This window comes from Macrobrachium rosenbergii, chromosome 23 (assembly GCF_040412425.1).
Source record: "Macrobrachium rosenbergii isolate ZJJX-2024 chromosome 23, ASM4041242v1, whole genome shotgun sequence".
NCBI lineage: Eukaryota > Metazoa > Arthropoda > Malacostraca > Decapoda > Palaemonidae > Macrobrachium > Macrobrachium rosenbergii.
In genome coordinates this window covers 28,702,010-28,723,428 of record NC_089763.1, presented here as the reverse complement: position 1 = coordinate 28,723,428, position 21,419 = coordinate 28,702,010, and the positions used below count along the sequence as shown (strand labels likewise).

Here is a 21,419-nt window from a genome sequence, read left to right as displayed (position 1 = left end):
CAACGCTTTTGATGACCGGTTATGTCAGCTGTTCCGAGCAGATTCAAATGCTCAGTTACCTAATTACCACACCGAACAATCGCCCACTTTTTAAACCGTAATGCGGTTAGATTCAAGCTCTGGGAACGGGCGGTCGAACAGGTATAGACCTATATAGAGGGAGGAATATAGAATTTAGGCCGTGCCAAGCGCTGGGACCTTGATCTATGATGAGGTCCAAGGGTTTCGTGAGGTCATTCAGCGCTGAAACGGAATTGACAGTATGGAGGTTAGAAAGGCGTAACAAGAAGAAACGTTTGATAGAGAGGGTGGAAAGTCAGGTGGAAGAAAGAGGATATGAACGGAGGGAAAGCATAAAGGAATGAAAGAAGCTGCAGCTAGGGGCCGAAGGGACGCTGCAAAGAACCTGAAGTAATGCCTACAGTGCACCCCGTGAGGTGCACTGGCGGCACGACCCTCCTGCGGGAGAACAGACCAATAGACAGGAAGCCGTACAGAAATGAGGAGACAGGTGAGATTAATTATATGACAGACAGACAAATGGGAACCAGGAGAATAATTATTTACTGGTTATTTTGATATACGATGGCGAACTGGAGGAATTTCTAGCTAATGCTGATGGTAGTACTATTCCGTGTTTTTGTGCGACTGTATAAATATATGTATACTATACAGATATAATATATTGTGTGTATGCGTGTGTATGTGCACATGGCTACCAACTTCTGTGCATCTAAGTACTGTTTACATTCTGCGTACGTGAGGAGCCGTCCATCCCACGCTAACATCTCCCCGGGTTGTCTGTGGGACATCTACAGGTGTTTGGGATTCGCAGGTGTTTTCGAAAGGCCCCCTGTGTCTTTTCTCCCCTCCGTGAACTGCGGGACTAACAGTATTGTTCTGCTCCACAAGATCCTCCTCGTCCTGCGTAAACGTCTTCCCCCGAGGAGAGGATAAAAAAAAAAAAAAACTCCGAATCAAACTCCCATTTAGGATCGTGGATAAGCACGGCAGCGGGGGGACGAAATGATTTCCTTCTCCCTGTGCCAGACAGTCTGATTTTCGTCACCTGAGCGGGACGCATGCGCAGTGCGTCGCTTGATCAATATATCCCCCTCTCGCCACATGCAGACTCAGAGAGGAGCAGCTCAGTGTTGTGTCGGACGCCACCGAGCGATCGCAGCCAGAACGCGCTGGTGTTGGACGACCCCCCCTATTCCGTTTTTTGCTATCGCCGTCGTCCGGGAACTAACCTTTTCCTTTTTTTTTTTAATTTCTCCCCTTTTCAGTCAACCTGTTTCCTTTTTAACAACCCCTAGTTCGAGCCCCCCCTTTTTTTAAACGCGTGAATAAAAGACCCGTTCTGCACCGCGAAAAAAAAACATACAATTTAACGATTATTAACATGTAAGTCGCGGCTCGGATTATTGCTTACTCAAGAATTGCGAGTGAATAAGAGGGTAACACCGACTGCTGGATTGCTGTGGATGCCAAGAAACGTTTCGTCCTGCGAGGAAGTGAAAAACGCGCCCACACGGAGTTCATTTGTGCGCCTGCACCTAATCTGCTTCGTAATTTTTCCTGTGCACTGAATGAGAGTCCGTTGAAACCACCCCCGCCCCCTCCAAAAAAAAAGAAGGAAAAAACAACAAAATGGATTACAGATCACGTCAGAAATAAAACGTTGTTTCCACAAGACGTTATCCACCATTATTTTTATACTGAATTTTTTTTTTTGGATAACGGGAGATGAAATAGGCTTAAAGAGACTTTGTTGTAAGAGACCCTCGAGAGAAAGCCGACCCCCCGTCTCTTCATAACCTGTCTCTCCCCTTCTCTATCTCTCTCGCTCTCTCTCTCTCTCTCTCTCTCTCGCTCTCGCTCTTCAAGATGCAATGGTGAACGTAACTACGCGAATCAAGGATCAACCATGATAGTTAGATTGCTGGCATCCGCGATTCTCCTCACCGTGGTCGGACCGTCTTCTCCATCACCAGGTAAGAAGCGACAGTTCGCCTGATTTGTAATTGGTTTGTAACTGGTCTTTGGATCGTCCTCGTCGTGTAATTGGTGGTCTTTGGATCGTCCTTGTTGTGTAATTGGGGGTCTTTGGATCGTCCTCGTCGTGTAATTGGTGGTCTTTGGATCGTCCTCGTCGTGTAATTGGTGGTCTTTGGATCGTTCTTGTTGTAAGTTGGTGGTCTTTGGATCGTCCTTTTTCGTGTAATTGGTGGTCTTTGGATCGTCCTCGTCGTGTAATTGGTGGTCTTGGGATCGTCCTCGTCGTGTAATTGGTGGTCTTTGGATCGTCCTCGTCGTGTAATTGGTGGTCTTTGGATCGTCCTCGTCGTGTAATTGGTGGTCTTTGGATCGTCCTTTTTGTGAAATGATTGGTTTTGGGATCGTTCTTGTTGTGAAGTTAGTGGTTTTGGGATCGTTCTTGTTGTGAAATTGGTGAGCTTTGGTCGTTCTTGTTGTGAAATTGGTGGGTTTTTTATTTCCCTTGTGAAATTGGAGGTCTTTGGATCGTTCATGTTGTGAAATTAGTGGTTTTGGGATCGTTCTTGTGAAATTAGTGGTCTTTGGATCGTTCTTGTTGTGAAATTAGTGGTCTTTAGATCGTCCTTGTTGTAAAATTAGCGGTTTTGGGATCGTTCTTGTAAAATTGGTGGTCTTGTTGTGAAATTAGTGGTCTTTGGATCGTTCTTGTAAAATTGGTGGTCTTTGGATCGTCCTTGCCGTGAAGTTGGTGGTCTTTGGATCTTTCTTGTAAAATTGGTGGTCTTTGGATCGTTCTTGTTGTAAAATATGTTGTCTTTGGATCGTTCTTGTTGTGAAATATGTTGCCTTTGGATCGTTCGTTAGAAAATTGGTGGTCTTCGGGTCGTTCATGTTGTAAAATTGTTGGTTTCATCTTGTTCTTGTTGTAAAATTGGTGGGCTTCGGATCGTTCTTGTTGTAAAATTGGTGGTCTTGGGATCGTTCTTGTTGTAAAGTTGTGGTCTTGGAATCGTTCGTTACAAAATTGGTGGTCTTTGGATCACTCTTGTAAAATTGGTGGTCTTGGGATCGTTCTTGTTGTAAAATTTGTGGTCTTGGGATCGTTCTTGTTGTAAAATTGGTGGTCTTGGGATCGTTCTTGTTGTAAAATTGGTGGTCTTGGGATCGTTCTTGTTGTAAAATTGGTGGTCTTGGGATCGTTCGTGTTATAAAATTGGTGGCTTTAGATCGTTCTTGTTGTAATGTTAGTGGTCTTTGGATCGTTATTGCTATGAAATTGGTGGTCTTGGGATCGTTCTTGTTGTAATCTTAGTGGTCTTTGGATCGTTATTGTTATGAAATTGGTGGTCTGGGGATCGCTCTTATTGTGAAACTGGCGGTCTTGGGATCGTTTTGGTTATAAAATTGGTGGTCTTTGGATCGTTCATGTTGTAAATTAGATTTCCAGGAGCGTTTATTTTACAGTTCAGTTTGTACGTCATTGATATTGATGGTTTTATTTGAGCATTATTGTTGATTAATATTGTCATTATTAGTCCCAGTCAACGTGAATATTATTATTATTATTATTATTATTATTATTCGCATCCCTTGGCTCTTATTTTTTATCATTCTTCATTGCAGTCGTTATTATTATTATTATTATTATTACCATTGTATTGTTATTTTTATTATACTTCTGTTTTTGATCATACTTCTTGGTTATTATTATTATTATTATTATTATTATTATTATTATTATTATACGCCCTCGTGGCTATTATTTTTATCATTATACGCCAGCATGGCTAATATTATCAATAAGCGCCAATGATACTACAGTGCGTTGTCATGGCTATTATTATTATTATTATTATTATAAAAAAAATATCATTATCATCTTATTATTAAGCCAAGCGTGTCTTCATTATCGTCAGTTCTACATCATCATCATCATCATCATAATGACATTGTACAGCACGGAACAAAGATCTCATACCTTGAGGGTTTCATCTCTTAAGATGTCGGGAAAGGGGGGCGAATCCCCCACATCTCCCTTCATGCAACTCCCCATCCCATGCGCCCCCCCCCCTTTAGCTTCATGGTACACCATCTCCTCGTTATTACCTCCCACCTTTCCGTTCACCATTTATTCCATCGTCTATCTTATTTCTGGGTATTTTCCTTCTTTAAAATCGAGATCTGCTTTTTATCGCGATTGCGAGTTACGAAATACGTAAAGAATGAGATTGTATATCTATATTTTTTATGTATTTTATAATTATTTTTTTTTTAATTTTCGGTAGATTTCCTGGCTGTTTTTGTGACTAGAGACCATTTGGTAATTCGTTAAAGGCTTACACGAGCCAATTATGCGTGTATCGCATTGAGGTGAATACGCATTGACCTTGATCTACAAGCAAAGGTCACAAGGTAGGCGGGGAGTATATAGATTTACCCACAGATTTAAGGCGGACAGGAATGAAACTTTTAAGGGGGTATTATATACATACAGTATGTACTGTATATATATGTGTATATATATATGTATATATAAGTATAAATATATGTGTATATATACATATATATATATATATATATATATATATATATATATATATATATATATATATATATATATATATATATATATGTATATATATATGTGTGTGTGTGTGTAAGCGCCTCGTCCCCGGCCAGGAATCGACCCTGGACCCTTGGTTTAAAAACAACGATAGGCAGTTATAACTTCGACCAGTCGACTACCATGAGAGATACGAGTTTTCGTCGACACTGCTGCTGTACATTCACCTGTCGAATTCAGCAGTTTTTTTTTTTTTATACTTAGAATCGGCATCAACCCACCGCCACCATGATAGCTGATTGGTAAGTTTAGAACACTTGGTTAATTATGGAACTTTTTCTCTTGTACCCCTGACTATTTGTTGCATTCATGAATTTTTTTATATATAATATATATATATATATATATATATATATATATATATATATATAGAGAGAGAGAGAGAGAGAGAGAGAGAGAGAGAGAGGGAGAGAGAGATGATAAACAACAAGTGTCCTTAATTTGTGTAATGATTTATAGGCAACTGTCAGGTGCGTTAATAAACATGCGAAACATCTCTCATCTGTGAGTAATGGAAATGGAAATTTATTATTATTATTATTATTATTATTATTATTATTATTATTATTATTATTATTATTATTATTATTATTTCAGTAGATGAAGCCTATTCACATGGAACAAGTACACCAAACGAGACATTGACTTGAAATTCATGCTCCCAAAGAATGTCTTGGTTTCAACCTCGCACTATTCTGTCCGTATATAAGTGTGTGTGTATATATATATATACTATATATATATGTATATATATATTATGTATGTATATATATATATATATATGTATATATATATGTATATATACATTATGTATGTATATAATATATATGATATATATGTATATATATGTTTGTGTGTATTTGTATATATATATATATATATATTATATATATACAGTATATATACATATAGCCTATGTATGTATGTATTTATGTATACTCCTGCGACATACACCTGTAGAATGACAAGTGATTTTAAAGCATAAATAATAAAGATGAACAGAACGATGATATGTTTTTAAAAATGTCTTCAGTGGTCGAGTGAATTGCGCTCAGTAATCATTCTAAAGGAAATGAAACATATTCAGAAATTATTATTATATATATATTCAGTGACTTCTCTTCATCCATTCAGATCTACTGTACATCATCAGATGTTATGTGTTCACTGAAGTATGTTGTTCAGAAGTGTGTTCACTGAAGTATGCTTGTACTCACTGAAGTATGTTGTTCAGGTGTTATGTGTTCACTGAAGTATGTTGTTCAGAAGTGTGTTCACTGAAGTATGTTTGTACTCACGTAAGTATGTTGCTCAGATGTTATTTTGCACTCACTGAAGTATGTTTGTACCCACTGAAGTATGTTGTTCAGATGTTATGTGTTCACTGAAGTATGTTGTTCAGAAGTGTGTTCACTGAAGTATGCTTGTACTCACTGAAGTATGTTGTTCAGGTGTTAAGTGTTCACTGAAGTATGTTGTTCAGAAGTGTGTTCACTGAAGTATGTTTGTACTCTCGTAAGTATGTTGCTCATGTTATTTTGCACTCATTGAAGTATGTTTGTACTCACTGAAGTATGTTGTTCAGATGTTATGTGTTCACGGAAGTATGTTGTTCAGAAGTGTGTTCACTGAAGTATGTTTGTACTCACGGAAGTATGTTGCTCAGATGTTATTTGTTCACTGAAGTATGTTTGTACTCGCTGAAGTATGTTGTTCGGATGTTCTGTGTTCACTGAAGTATGTTGTTCAGAAGTGTGTTCACTGAAGTGTGTTTGTACTCGTGTAAGTATGTTGTTCAGATGTTATGTGTTCACTGAAGTATGCTTGCACTCACGGAAGTATGTTGCTCAGATGTTATGTGTTCACTAAAGTATGTTTGTACTCACTGAAGTATGTTGCTCAGATGTTATGTGTTCACTGAAGTATGTTGTTCAGAAGTGTGTTCACTGAAGTATGTTTGTACTCACGGAAGTATGTTGCTCAGATGTTATGTGTTCACTGAAGTATGTTTATACTCGCTGAAGTATGTTGTTCGGATGTTATGTGTTCGCTGAAGTATGTTGTTCAGAAGTGTATTCGCTGAAGTATGTTTGTACTCACGGAAGTATGTTGCTCAGATGTTATGTGTTCACTGAAGTATGTTTGTACTCGCTGAAGTATGTTGTTCAGATGTTATTTTGTACTCATGAAAGTATGTTGTGCAATTATTTTGTATTCTGTAAAATGTGTTTTAGCCATTACTTTGTACCCCACTGAAAAATGTTCAAAATTCATTCTCAACCCACTGTAGTTTGTTCAGCTGTATCTCTGTACTCCATGAAGTATGTTCAGTAATAATCTGTTTTCTCTGAATTTTTTTAGGGCGATTATTCTGTATTGTGTTCATTAGTTCCATCACATTCACGCTGAAGGGGTAATTTAGGAGACCAGAGTTCGATCCCAGTGTCAGAAATGTATTGTATGACCTAGGTTCCAACTTCTAGTAAGGTCTTGGTGGGTCATTTGGTAGTGCCCTGGCCTGTCATTTAGGAGACTGGGGTTCGATCCTGACATGAGTCGGAAATTTATTCCTGTGAAACACTTATTCCTGTGAAACACGTGCTTGTGTGTGCATCAGCTCCACTGAAATACCTTCGCTAATAATTCTGTAACCAGTGAATTATGTTAATACTACCATTCATTTCAGGGATCGCGAGTCATCGTTTTTCTCAAATATCTTTAAAACTAACTATTTGATCGAAATGGTACTTTGACACAGTGTACAGAACACCGTCCACTAATTTTTGGTGATACAGTGCATTGTCAAATGGTTTTACTTCAGGCGTTTACTCTTGACTTGCATGGTGTTGCCAAGCATCGCCAAACTATGCATTCGAACGTCCTTTAACCCCTCAACTCACTTTCCTGGCCTCCCCATCTCCGCCCCCGCTTTCCTGTCTATGGGGGATAGCGGACGTTCGATTGCGTAGATTAGTCCTGCCGACTCATGCGACTTTGTCTTTAAAAGTCAAGAGTAAATGCATTAACTAAAACCATTTGACAATGCACTATATTAACAAAAAATTAGCGGGAGGTGTCTTGTACATTGTGACAAAGTACCATTTCGATTAAATAGTTAAGTTTGAAAGATATTTGAGAAAAACGATGACTCGATATCCCTGAAATGGATGGTAGGGTCTGTGCTCAGTGAATTACATTTAAATTTAACATGATTCTGAACTTACTAAATTTAACATAACTCTAGACGTATTGATTCGCGTTCTCGCAATTATAATGACATGGCTGTTCAAGCGTTCTCATAAATTTCTTTCAACTTTTTGTTTTGTTTTTTTATTTATCTTGACTTGAAAACCGTATTGATGAATCTCTCTCTCTCTCTCTCTCTCTCTCTCTCTCTCTCTCTCTCTCTCTCTCTCTCTCTCTCTCTCTCTCTCTCATTATACGTTTGCATTCAGAGATGAGGAGGGAATAATGATGTTCTGTGATGTTCTAATGATGAGTCTTACTTTGAGAAATTTTGGTGTGTACATATATATAATGTGTGTGTATAAATAATGTATATACTGTATATATGTATATATGTATGTAATATATATACATATACATACATTTTATATATATATACTTATATACATATATATACATATAATATATATAAAAATATATATTATATATATATATATATATATATATATATATATATATATATATATATATATATATATATATATATATATATATATATATATATAGAGAGAGAGAGAGAGAGAGAGAGAGAGAGAGAGAGAGAGAGAGTGTTGAGTTCAAGAGGAGTCGCAGGAAAAGACTGACACAGAAATCCTAAATGAGGGAAATTGGATATGATGAAATCTCTGGACCTACCCGGGGAGGGGCGGAGGGGCGGAACCGCAAAGCGTAATAATCTTCCACATATCAGAACTGCTGTAGATGAAATGAAAAGCTTAATCTAGCATTGAGACTCCCACGACACAGGCTGGTAACAGCTGTCATCCTTCGATCCCACACTTAACAGTCATTTACCTACATTTATATTGATTCATTTATTTGTTATACAGTTTTATTTATTTGTTAATTTATCTGTTTTTCTAATAACTAATCTCATGTTTCTGTTTTTCCCATTAATTTCTGTTTACTTCTTTCGAATGAGCACCACAATATTCTTTAGGAGCTTGAATGAACACCACAATAGTCAGTGGCCCCTTTGTTTTGGAATGAACCTTATGAATAGGGTTCGTTCTTCTGAATAATAATAATATTCTTTAGTTCTTTCGAATGAACACCATAATATTCTTTAGTTCTTTCGAATGAACACCACAATATTCTTTAGTTCTTTCGAATGAACACCACAATATTCTTTAGTAAGTATCAAGAATGAACGCAGATAATATTCTTTTAGGATTTGGAATGAACACCATAATATTCTTTAGTTCTTAATCGAAGGAACATTAGGCAATATCCCTTTAGTTCCCTGGAATGAATCTGGACAATATTCTTTAGTTCTTTCGAATGAATACCATAATATTCAGAAGAGTGTGCTACTCGAGTCAGCGCGCCCTGTTGGAAAGTTGGACTCCATATGAATAGGGTTCGTCAACCAGAATAATAATAATAATAATAATACTAATAAAATAATAATAATAATAGGATAACTAATAATAATACCGTGGGGACCCCAGAGTAATGAGAAAAATAAAATTAATAAGTATCAAGATCTGAAAATGAAATAAGTTGCATAATCGAAAACCATCGTTGAAATGTCCACAATCCAGAACATTAGGCAAGGCCCCCAAGATCCCCCCCGAATCTGACAAACTAGGTGCCTAAGCCAGCTCCAGGACTCATGCATTTGGACATTTGTTTTTAGAAAAAAAAAAAAGCCGACAGTGAGGAAAGTGATGGATTTTTCAGGAGGTAAGGATCAACTCTCGAACCCCGCCCCAACACTATAAAAACCACCCAGTCGAATAGGATGACTCTGATAGACCCCACTCCCCAATTAAAAAAATATATTTCATCCATAATACGTGAATATCTTTAAAACTCGTCGCATAATGAAGAAACTTTCACATTAAATGTTTATAGATCAGCTCTTTGTTTACCTGCCACCCCACCTGCCCCCACTGGCCTCCGACAAAGAGAGTGTGTGCCACTCGTCGAAAATAAATGGATTTTTGGTGTGTTTGTTTTTAAAAAAAAAAATGAGTACATTGCGTTATCATTCCATACGATATTTATACATTTATACTTTATATTATATATATATCTCTCTCTCTCTCTCTCTCTACTTCTTCTATCTTTAATCTCTCTCTCTCTCTCTCTATACAGTGTGTACCCAACTTCCCACCCCCCCAATTAAAAATTTTTCATCCACATACATACATGCATACACACATATATGTACAGTATATATAATATACATATATTAAATATATATATATATATATATATATATATATATATATATATATTTATATGTATATATATGTTATATATATTCATAATATATAAATATAACATATATTACATGTATATATGTATGTGTGTGTGTGTGTGTGTTTGTGTTCCCACATTTTTCATGTTTTAATTTCCTGAATAATAATTTCCTCCTTTCAGTGTCACTAAATCAACTTTATTTTTAGATGTATTTCGTCAGCCACCAATGTACATCACGGTTCCATAATTAGTCGTATTAACTTTTAGCCCGTTCAAGAAATAAAAAAACTATATTTCTTACATAAATATCACTGAATTCAAAGTTATCAAGGAACATGAACATCTATAAATAGAAGGAATTCATACGTGATGGAATGATTTGCGACGAATTTATTAATATTGCCTGAGTGAAGGAGTATTGACGGCGTCCATTTTGAATTCTGAGCCTTCCCTGTGACCTCTTTCGAAGAATCTGGTTGTTGCTTTTGATTGGCGCATTTATATATATATATGTATACATATATTTGATATATGTATATATTGTTTATATATATATAATATATATATATATATATATATATATATATATATATATATATATATATATATATATATATATATATATATATATATATATATATATATATATATATATATATATATATATGCAGGTAGGTGCCAACAAGGAGTTCACTCTTGGCGTTTACTTAAGGTCCTTTGCTGTGTCCCTTCTACCCCTAGCTACAACCCCTTTCACTCCTTTTACTGTACCTCCGTTCATATTCTCTCTCTTCCATCTTACTTCCTTCAACCCTCTCCTAACAATTGCTTCAAAGTGCAGCTGCGAGGATATCCTCCTGTTACGCCTTTCAAACCTTCTTCACTCTCAATTTCTCTTTCAGCGCTGAATGACCTCATAGGTCCCAGTACTTGGCCTTTGACCTAGAATTCTATATTTTATTCTCGTCTAATTACCTCAGCATTTAGATGCGCTGAAGATTACACCCGGTGGCAGGAACTGATCCTTTACCTTGAGTATTTATTCAAGCTCCGTTATGGATAATTTCTGAGACGAGTTGTTGTTGTTATTGTTACAACTGTTGTTGCTTTGATTGTTGTGACAAATGCGGAGGAGACAGAGAGATAATCTGCTAATATAATTTGGCCACCTTTCCATCCTCATTCTCAAACGTAATTTTACTGTATTTTCTTAATTCTTAATTTTTTTCAAACTAACAGATAAATGTAATCGTGTGTGTTGGTTACGAGAGAGAGAGAGAGATTATATTACTGTTCCCAAAGCCTCATAGGTCTAGCCCTAGGCCTTTGGCCTAAATTTTAAATATTCCATTCCAATCCATTCCCAAATGTATGAGAGAGAGAGAGAGAGAGAGAGAGAGAGAGAGAGAGAGATTATATTACTGTTCCCAAAGCCTCATAGGTCTAGCTCTAGGCCTTTGGCCTAAATTTTAAATATATTCCATTCCATCGCCATTCCAAAATGTATGAGAGAGAGAGAGAGAGAGAGAGAGAGAGAGAGAGAGAAATTATATTACTGTTCCCAAAGTCTCATAGGTGTAGCTTTAGGCCTTTGGCCTAAATTTTATATATATTCCATTCCAATCCATGAGAGAGAGAGAGAGAGAGAGAGAGAGAGAGAGAGAGAGAGAGAGAGAGAGAGAGAGAGAGAAATTATTTTACTGTTTCCAAAGCCTCATAGGTCTAGCTCTAGGCCTTTGGCCTAAATTTTATGTGTTCCTTTCCAATCGATTCCGAAATGTATGAGAGAGAGAGAGAGAGAGAGAGAGAGAGAGAGAGAGAGAGAGAGAGAGAGAGAGAGAGAGAATTAAATGTATAGGTCTAGCTCTAGGCCTTTGGCCTAATTTTAAATATATTCCATTCCATCGAGATGAGAGAGAGAGAGAGAGAGAGAGAGAGAGAGAGAGAGAGAGAGAGAGAGAGAGAGATAGAAATTATAGTACTGTTCCCAAAGCCTCATAGGTCTAGCCCTAGGCCTTTGGCCTAAATTTTAAATATTCCATTCCAATCCATTCCCAAATGTATGAGAGAGAGAGAGAGAGAGAGAGAGAGAGAGAGAGAGAGAGAGAGAGAGAGAGAGAGAGAAATTATATTACTGTTCCCAAAGCCTCATAGGTCTAGCTCTAGGCCTTTGGCCTAAATTTTAAATATATTCCATTCCAATCTCCAACAATGTATGAGAGAGAGAGAGAGAGAGAGAGAGAGAGAGAGAGAGAGAGAGAGAGAGAGTATATAAACTGTTCCCTCCTCAGGTCTAGCCCAGGCCTTTTGGCCTAAATTTTAAATATTAATTCCAATCCATTCCCGAGAGAGAGAGAGAGAGGTTCCCAAAGAGATAAGAGGTCTCTAAATTTTAAATATATTCCATTCCACTCCAACTCTCTAATGGCATCCTCAGGAATGAAGGGAGATCTCTCTCTCTTCTTACCCCACTCGGTTCCTGCCTATTATTCCCCCCCTGGTCACTTCGACAAATAAATCCATAGGAAATTAATTGAGACAATGGATGGGACGAGATAAAGAGGAGGAGGAGGAGGAGGAGAAGGAGGAGGAGGAGGAGGTTCTCTGGGCGTTATCTCTGTGTCTTATCTCTGGGGCAATTTTCGAGAGAGCGCGTGCATGTCGAGGCTATTACGCTGCAAAGATTTCTGTGGGTGTTTGCTATAATTGTCTGTCAGACATTAACAGGTGTGTGTGTATGTGTATATATATATATATATATATATATATATATATATATATATATATATATATATATATATATATATATATATTTATACTGTATGTATTCACATATATATCTATATCTATATATAATGCATATATATATATATATATTATATACAGTATATTGTATAAATGACAAACCTTTATTAAAAGAAGAGAGAGAGATTAAAGAGAGAGAGAGAGAGAGAGAGAGAGAGAGAGAGAGAGAGAGAGCGTGCTGAAAGTCACAAAAATGCAGGTGTTTCTCAGTTGAGATAAAATATACAAGAAAATAAATAGTCGGAGTTCATTACGAAGACTGTATATATATATATATATATATATATATATATATATATATATATATATATATATATATATATTTATATTATATTTTATTTATTTTCACCCCGAGGGAGAATGGTCCTATGTCAGGCGATTCAGTTTTTGTAGAATACCGTGAGAGCCGTTTCTTAACAGAAATAATCACGTTCAGTATAAAAATGATCAAAATATTACCAGTATTACTTCGTATAGAAACCACTCAGATGAGGAGGGTTCGCATCTCCCCAGGGCGATGAAATCTCACTGGCTCTATATCGTGATCAGTCACTGCTGCAGTGTGGGGGGGTCTGCTGCGGTGGAAGATTGAAACCAACATATTCTTTGGAAGCTTGAAGAATTTCAAGTCGGTGGCCCCTTTGGTGTGCTTGTTCCATGTGAATAGGCTTCATCTACTGAAATATATAATAATAATAATAATAATAATAATAATAATAATAATAATAATAATAATAATAATAATAATAATAATAATAATAATAATGAAGCCTATTTTGTATTGTATTGGTCAGTTTCATAAAATCTAATTTTCCAAACCTTTGCTCTACCTGTCGTTGTTATGGTTAAACTAATCTCTGTGATGTATAAACTTCAGAATGCTTCAGTCGACAGAGGTTATTTTTATCAGAATTCTGCTGATAGCAGAGCTGTGAGAATATAAGAAGAAACAATCACTTATTGGAGGCTACGTTCGTGAAGACACTAGCCATTAATATGACGTTTGCACAACTGACTATATTTTATAAAATAAGCCGTGCAAAGAAAAGAAGACGTTAAGTCTCTCCAATTGTTGATTGTAATCTTCAAAATAAAGAGGAGATTAATTATGTTATTTCTTGTTACGAGAGAAAAAAAAAGGGGTTCGTTCCGGAAACGTAAACAGTTTCGTCACGCCTCCGCCAGCAGCTGACTGAACTCCCACCAGATGTTTTGGCTCACGGGCCCGCACTTGTAACCTACACTCATGTTCTGCGCCTGAAAAACGTTTCATATTTACTCACAGAAACGTTCAGGACTTTGCCTTTAAAACGTTTCATATTTACTCACAGAAACGTTCAGGATTTTACCTTAAAAACGTTTCATATTTATATAAACGTTCAGGACTTTGCCTTAAAGACGTTTCATATTTATTCACGGAAACGTTCGGGACTTTGCCTTAAAAACGTTTCAGATTTACTCACGGAAACATTCAGGGTTTTGTCTTGAAAACGTTTCACATTAACAGACACATTTAGGACTTTGCCTTAAAAACGTTTCACATTTATTCACAGGAACATTCAGCCTTAAAAACATTTCATATTTACTCGCAGAAACATTCAGGGCTTTGTCTTAAAAAACGTTTCACATTTACTCACAGAAGCGTTCAGGACTTTGCCTTAAAAACGTTTCACATTTACTCGGAGAAACGTTCAGAACGTTGCCTTAGAAACGTTTCACATTTACTCACAGAAACGCTCAGAGCTTTGCTTTGGTAAAGTTTCACATTTACTCAGAAACGTTCAGGACTTTGCCTTAAAAACGTTTCACAATTACTCACAGAAACGTTCCGCATCCCTAGGAAAAAGGAAGATAATTTTAAATCCTGACAAAAAGTTCATCGCCTCAGGCTCTAGCCGTCCTATAGCTACGGGTTGTGATCATCGATTGCTTTATAGATCACGCATGAAACCCTTATGGATTATACATGGAACAAAGCGAGGAGGGATTATGGGAATTTTGACAGGGTAGCATGACGTTATGGCCCTCGTTATAATATTGCCTTGCGTGGGTTATTAAATTCCATATTGCTTACGACGTCTGAGTATGCTGTGATGGTTAAATCAATAGGAATCTCTTGATTTTAAGTAGGGATTTTGATTGTAAAGTTTGTGATATATGATGTTTAAATCAACGGTATACCTTGGAGATGATAATAATAATGATAATAATAATAATAATAATAATAATAATAATAATAATAATAATAATTTATAAATATATAATCACATGAGACACTCAAATGGTGAAGAAATCCACAATGGTGTAAGTGTAAATATATTTAAAATTATATATAGCTTTTGAAAATATATGAAAATCACGTGGTGCATATATATATGCAACCATTTGCATTCCTTTAGTATACCGTTCATATTACCTTTCTTCCATATATATATATATATATCGTTATATATATAGAACCTTCGTTTTGGAAATACATTAACATAGATTTGGGCAGTGTAGCTGAGTATAAGTTTCACTGAGCTGATTACTAGGCTGGCCATTTTACGGCTAGGAACCAATTGGTTCAGCAACGGGTACAGAAAACTACCAGAAACGAATTTCGTCACCACAAATAAATTCCTCTAATTCTTCATTTTTGACAAGTTGTTTGCTCTGAAATGAATCTTTTGGTTCAAGTGTCTTGTATCTTTCGGTTACTATTGAAATCTGGAATAAATAAAAAAGCTAGAGGGCCGTGGCATTTTACTGGCCTTTATTCACCCTTCCCCCGAGGTTAATGAATTACTGTGCCAACAACACAGACCACCAGGTATGAAATTCTTATCAAAACGCCGTGAAGCAGATGGAAGGAAGATGGGGGAAAATTATGTATATTGGTTAGAACACAAACACTTCCACATATATATATATATATATATATATATATATATATATATATATATTATATATATATATATATATATATATATATATATATATATATATATATATATATTATATATATATATATATATATACATATATATTTGTATGAATATATATTTATATACGTATATATATTTATATATATATATAATATATATTTATATAATTATATATTTATATATATAATTATTTGGATATATATAAATATAATATACGTATATAAATATATTTATAAAAATACATATATCTATTATATATATATATATATATATATATATACTGTATATATATAAATAACAATAAATATTTCTGGGTCACACTTATCACAGAAGATGAAAAGCAGAAGAACGAGACATTATTATTACAATATAAAAATGGCAGGAGAGCGACAACAGCCACGAGCAAGGACAACAGACGTCTGTTACCCAAGATCCTGGGGAAGAGAAGCGGGACAATCTATTAAAATGGAAATCTGTTTCCTCTATAAAGGATCATGTTGACACGAACGGCGAACTTTTTTTACGAACGGGAAGTTTTTTTTCTACGATCAAGTGGCGCTGGTTTCATTGGTTTTCGTGTTTTTTTTTTTTTTTTTACGGACAGGAAGTTTTTTCGAACGGGAAGTTTTTCTTTTCTAGTTCAGCCGATCAGAGTTCAACCTGTTATGCAATTAGTATTTTATTACAGTATCTGGTTTCATTGGTTTTCGTGTTTTTTTTTTGTACGGACGGGAAGCTTTTTTTTTTTACGAACAGGAAGTTTTTCTTTTACGATCAGAGTTCAACCTGTTATGCAATTGATATTTTATTACAGTATCTGGTTTCATTGGTTTTCGTGTTTTTTTTCGAAGCTTTTTTTGTGTGTGTTTCATTGGTTTTCGTGTTTTTTTGTACGGACAGGAAGCTTTTTTTACGTAAGTTTCATTGGTTTTCGTGTTTTTTTGTACGGAGTTTTTTTTACGAACAGGAAGTTTTTTTTTTTACGATCAGAGTTCAACCTGTTACTGTATTTTATGCAGTATTGATAGCTTTTTTTTTTTTTATGAAGTATCTGGTTCACCTGTTATGCAATTGTTTTTCGTGTTTTTTTGTTTTTTTTTTTGTACGGACGGACGGGAAGCTTTTTTTACGGACGAGTTCAACCTGCTATGCAATTGGTTTTTTTACAGGTTTCATTGGTTTTTTTTTTTTTTTGTACGGACAGGAAGCTTTTTTTTCAAACGGAAGTTTTTTTTACCATCAGAGTTCATATGCAATTGATTTTGCGAATTGATTGGTTTTCGTGTTTTTTTGTTGTAGCTTTTTTTACGGACACTTTTTTTGCCTCTTTGCGATTGATATTTTATTACACTTTGCCTCTCATTCGTATCTGCTTTCATTGGTTTCCGTGCTATTTTTTTTTTTTTGTACGGACGGGAATTTTTTTTTAACGATCAGAATTCAACCTGTTTTGCAGTGGGTAATACAATTCTCAGATTCTCAGACTTGAAAATGTTAATACTGTCGGTAAAAAATAAAAAATTCCTTGAAGCTCGATTGTAATACAGACAAAAATATCCGTAATACACACACGCACACACACACATACACTTCACACACGTCATATGAAATACACAGATCTTTCACCACTTTATCGGCTGAATTACAGTCGAAAATACTGTAAGCGAAACACACACTTGTTGAGCCTTACATCTGTGTAAGTTCCAGAAAGTTCTGACTAATTACCATTATTAATCCATAAATACACGTATTAGAGAGAGAGAGAGAGAGAGAGAGAGAGAGAGAGAGAGAGAGAATCAAATATATTTTAGACGGAACTATGGAAGTGGAATCAGATAATCGGTTACCTTTTCCAGACATAAATATTTCTCGTCCCAATGGGCGATTTTCTCACTGGTATTTTTGGTTAATAAAAAAAAAAAGACACTGATTTAGTCGTAACTTTTTTATAGTACCCTTACCGTGACATTCAAGACTAATTCGGTCGAGACACTTTTATTTAGAACCTGAACCTTCATGTTTAGATTGGCATCACTTCCACAGTTGAAATCAAATTTCTTCAGATTATGTTTTCACCTAGTTTGGTTTTTTAATCGATATTTACCAACACGACCTCAAGTCCCCGTTTTGGGGGTTAGTGCCGTCAGTGAACCTCACGCGGTGCACTGTAGGCATTACCTGAGGTTCTTTGCAGCGTCCCTTCGGCCCCTAGATGCAACCCCCTTTCATTCCTTTTACTGTACCTCCGTTCATATCCTCTTCCTTCCATGTTACTTTCCACACTCTCCTGACAAATGTTTCATAGTGCAACTGTTGGAGGTTTTTCTCCTGTTACAACTTTCCAAACCTTTTTACTGTCAGTTTCCGTTCCAGCGCTGAATGACCTCATAGGTCAGGTCTCATTGGCGTTTGCCGAAAGTGCGCATCGGTTCCTATATGGGGCGTCAGTCAGTAATCACACATGTAGCATTTGAAAATGAAAATAGAATGAATTTTCCACCGTAAGAATCCATCCAGATTCGTTTTAAACCAACTAGGCCTACATGACGATAGCTTTCAAAATCATCTTAGAATCTTCGCGTCAAGAATCAGTCGCTTTTCCTTAGACTTCTCAGACATTACTCATTGTATTACTCACCTTTCCTTCTTTTTCTCTCTTCCTTCGTTCTTCTCCGCTCTTTCTTTGTTCCAGAGTTCATACAGTTTCCAAGTCACCCTCTTAACAGTAAGGCTGATTATACGCATTTCGTTTATTTTATATTTTTTTTATGTCTGTAATTTCCCGATGTTTTGTGCAGTTCGTAGTTTATTTTCCCTATTTATATTTGGCTTAAGAATTGATTTGTTAAATCACTCAAGTAAATACTTTATATACATTACACACACATATATATATATACATATATACAGTATTTATATATATATATATATATATATATATATATATATATATATATATATATTTGTATAAAATGTATATATCTATCTATCTATATCTATATTTAAATATCTATCTATATAAAATGTATAATATATATCTATCTATCTATATATATTTATCTATCTATCTATCTATATATATATATATATATATATATATATATATATATATATATATATATATATATATATATATATATATATATATATATATATATATATAATAATTTGCACTTAGCACTTTGTGTGCATTTGCTAGTACATACTGGACGCCCATAATTAATACCACGAATTCCTTTTCCTCTTCATACCTGGAAGAAAGTAAAATTGGTGAGGAACGAAAGCTCTCAAAAGAGAAGTCAATAGTACAATTCTCTATGACAACATTCCTCCCTCATTCTCTCACACAAAGGAGCCTTGAAATGAGATTTTCCTCATTTGCATTATTCTTTCATCCACACGTTCTCTCTCTTTCTCTCTCTCTCTCAGGAAACAGATAAGATTATTGTAATCAGGTTTCTTATAATCATTTGAAAGGGGGATTTGATTTTTTTTTTTTGGGGAGGGCTTAATCAGGTTTACTCCTTGGGGATGGGTTTAGTGCCATCAATAGCACCTCACGCGGTGCACTGCAGGCATGATTTTTAAGGCTCTTTGCAGCGTCCTTTCGGCCCCTAGCTGCAAATCCTTTCATTCCTTTTATTATACCTCCGTTCATATTACCTTCCTTCCATCGTATTTTCCACCCTCTCCCAAATATTGTTTCAGAGTGCAACTGTTTTGAGGTTTTCTTACTTTTACGCCTTTCGAACCTTTTCACTGTCAATTTCCCTTTCAGCGCTGAATGACCTCGTAGGTCTCCAGCGCTTGGCATTCGGCCTAAATTTTAAGTACTATCCCATTCCTATATAAGGACGAGAATACTGACATTCAGTGCAATTTGACGCTTCGCACGAATTTGGGGATTCCGTTTCGTCATTCGTGGCATTGCAATGTCGTGACTGAGAGAGAGAGAGAGAGAGAGAGAGAGAGAGAGAGAGAGAGTGAGTCAGTAAGAATTACGACTAGCTGGAAATATTTTTGGTGGCAAGTGCACGTATGTTGGTTGACATTGACTCACATTCAGCCATTCGTGTCCTCCAACTCGTCTGAGTTGGACTTGCTCGTGAATAAATACACACACACCGTAGCGTACGTCGAGAGAGAGAGAGAGAGAGAGAGAGAGAGAGAGAGAGAGAGGAAGATCTCGTATGCGCTTGGCATTTGCAACCCCCCCTCCCTCACCAATCCACGGACAGCAACTGACGAGCGATAGGAAAGGAAAGGTCATTGATTCTCCTCCTCCTCCGCCTTCGTACATTCGTAGTAAAAGGTCTCTTGCTCAAAATAGCTATTTGTCAAGGCGGTGCTGCTGCTGCTACTATGCATCTCCTCTACTACCATCTACTACTCCTACTCCGCATAGTCCAGAGAGAGAGAGAGAGAGAGAGAGAGAGAGAGAGAGAGAATCAATAGTTTGGCCGGACGACGACACGATCCTGAAGTTCATAATTCAGGCGCGCTTGAAATTGTTGTTGCTGTGTTAAGGTATCGGTGAATTCTTAACGTATGGGTTACTAGAGGCTCGCTTTGGTGTGTACGATAATCTCGTTTATTTTTTTATTTAATTTTTTTTATACTGAACTTCGTACCTTGAGTTTAAAAAGTTGGTTTTCACGTACGAAAGATTTGAATGAAGTTTGATAATGGTTAGTAATAGCCTTTAACGGTCGTTTAAACCCTGGAATGAGTTAATTACATTATCTTTTGAATATTGTACTGAACGTCGTACGAGGAGCTTAAAAAGTCGGGTTCTTTAACGTACGAAAGATTTGAATGAAGTTTGGTGATAGTTGGTAATAGCCCTAACGGTCGTTTAAACCCTCGAATGAGTAAATTACGTTATCTTCTGAATAATAATAATAATAATAATAATAATAATAATAATAATAATGTATACTTAAAAGGTTTATCTACGGAGAACGATGGAATTACCTGAATTGGCGGTTTTTTTAAGAGTTAACAAGTCAACGACACTTGTTAACTAAAAAAAAAACCTGTTTTCAAACCCTGTCACTTTGACGATGGTAACTTCGTTGCTTTAGTCAGCTTGAGATGGGGAGAATCGAGCGGGTTCTCGAAAGCTCCGTTTTATATATATTTATTATATATTTACTATTATTGTGGATTTCTTCACCAGGTAATAATTATTCAGTAGTAATTATGAAAAGGATTGATTTAGGCGAAGTAGCAGTATAATGGATGACTTGATTGATATTATAACTTTTTGTCTTTTTGTTTCTCTCTCTCTCTCTCTCTCTCTCTCTCTCTCTCTCTCTCTCTCTCTCTCTCTCTCTCTATATATATATATATATATATATATATATATATATATATATATAATCAATCAGTAATCTACAAACGTCCTTTAATATCCAATTCGCTCTACCTCGGAAATAATATATTTTCATATATGTTGCCGAAGAATTTTAATTGATAATAAGTTCGTCGTCTCGTGGGCTCGCTGGCCGCGTGGGTTAAAATGCGTCCACTGTAGTCCTGAGTTCTTGTCTTCGGTGGTTTCCAGGCCCACGAGACGACGAACTTATTATCAATTAAAAATTCCCTTC

General features: G+C 35.9%; 1 protein-coding gene across 4 annotated transcripts in view; it reads left to right on the top strand.

The window, feature by feature from the left end:
- The first annotated feature begins 1,135 nt into the window (after positions 1-1,135).
- Positions 1,136-21,419, top strand: part of LOC136851406 (proto-oncogene tyrosine-protein kinase receptor Ret-like) — a 301,062-nt gene continuing 280,778 nt past the window's right edge. For all 4 annotated transcript variants that reach the window (XM_067125487.1, XM_067125486.1, XM_067125485.1 and 1 more), the window contains exon 1: positions 1,136-1,997. In XM_067125487.1, coding sequence (XP_066981588.1) covers positions 1,931-1,997 — 67 coding nt within the window. In that variant the 5' untranslated portion in view covers positions 1,136-1,930. The remainder of the gene's footprint in view (positions 1,998-21,419) is intronic.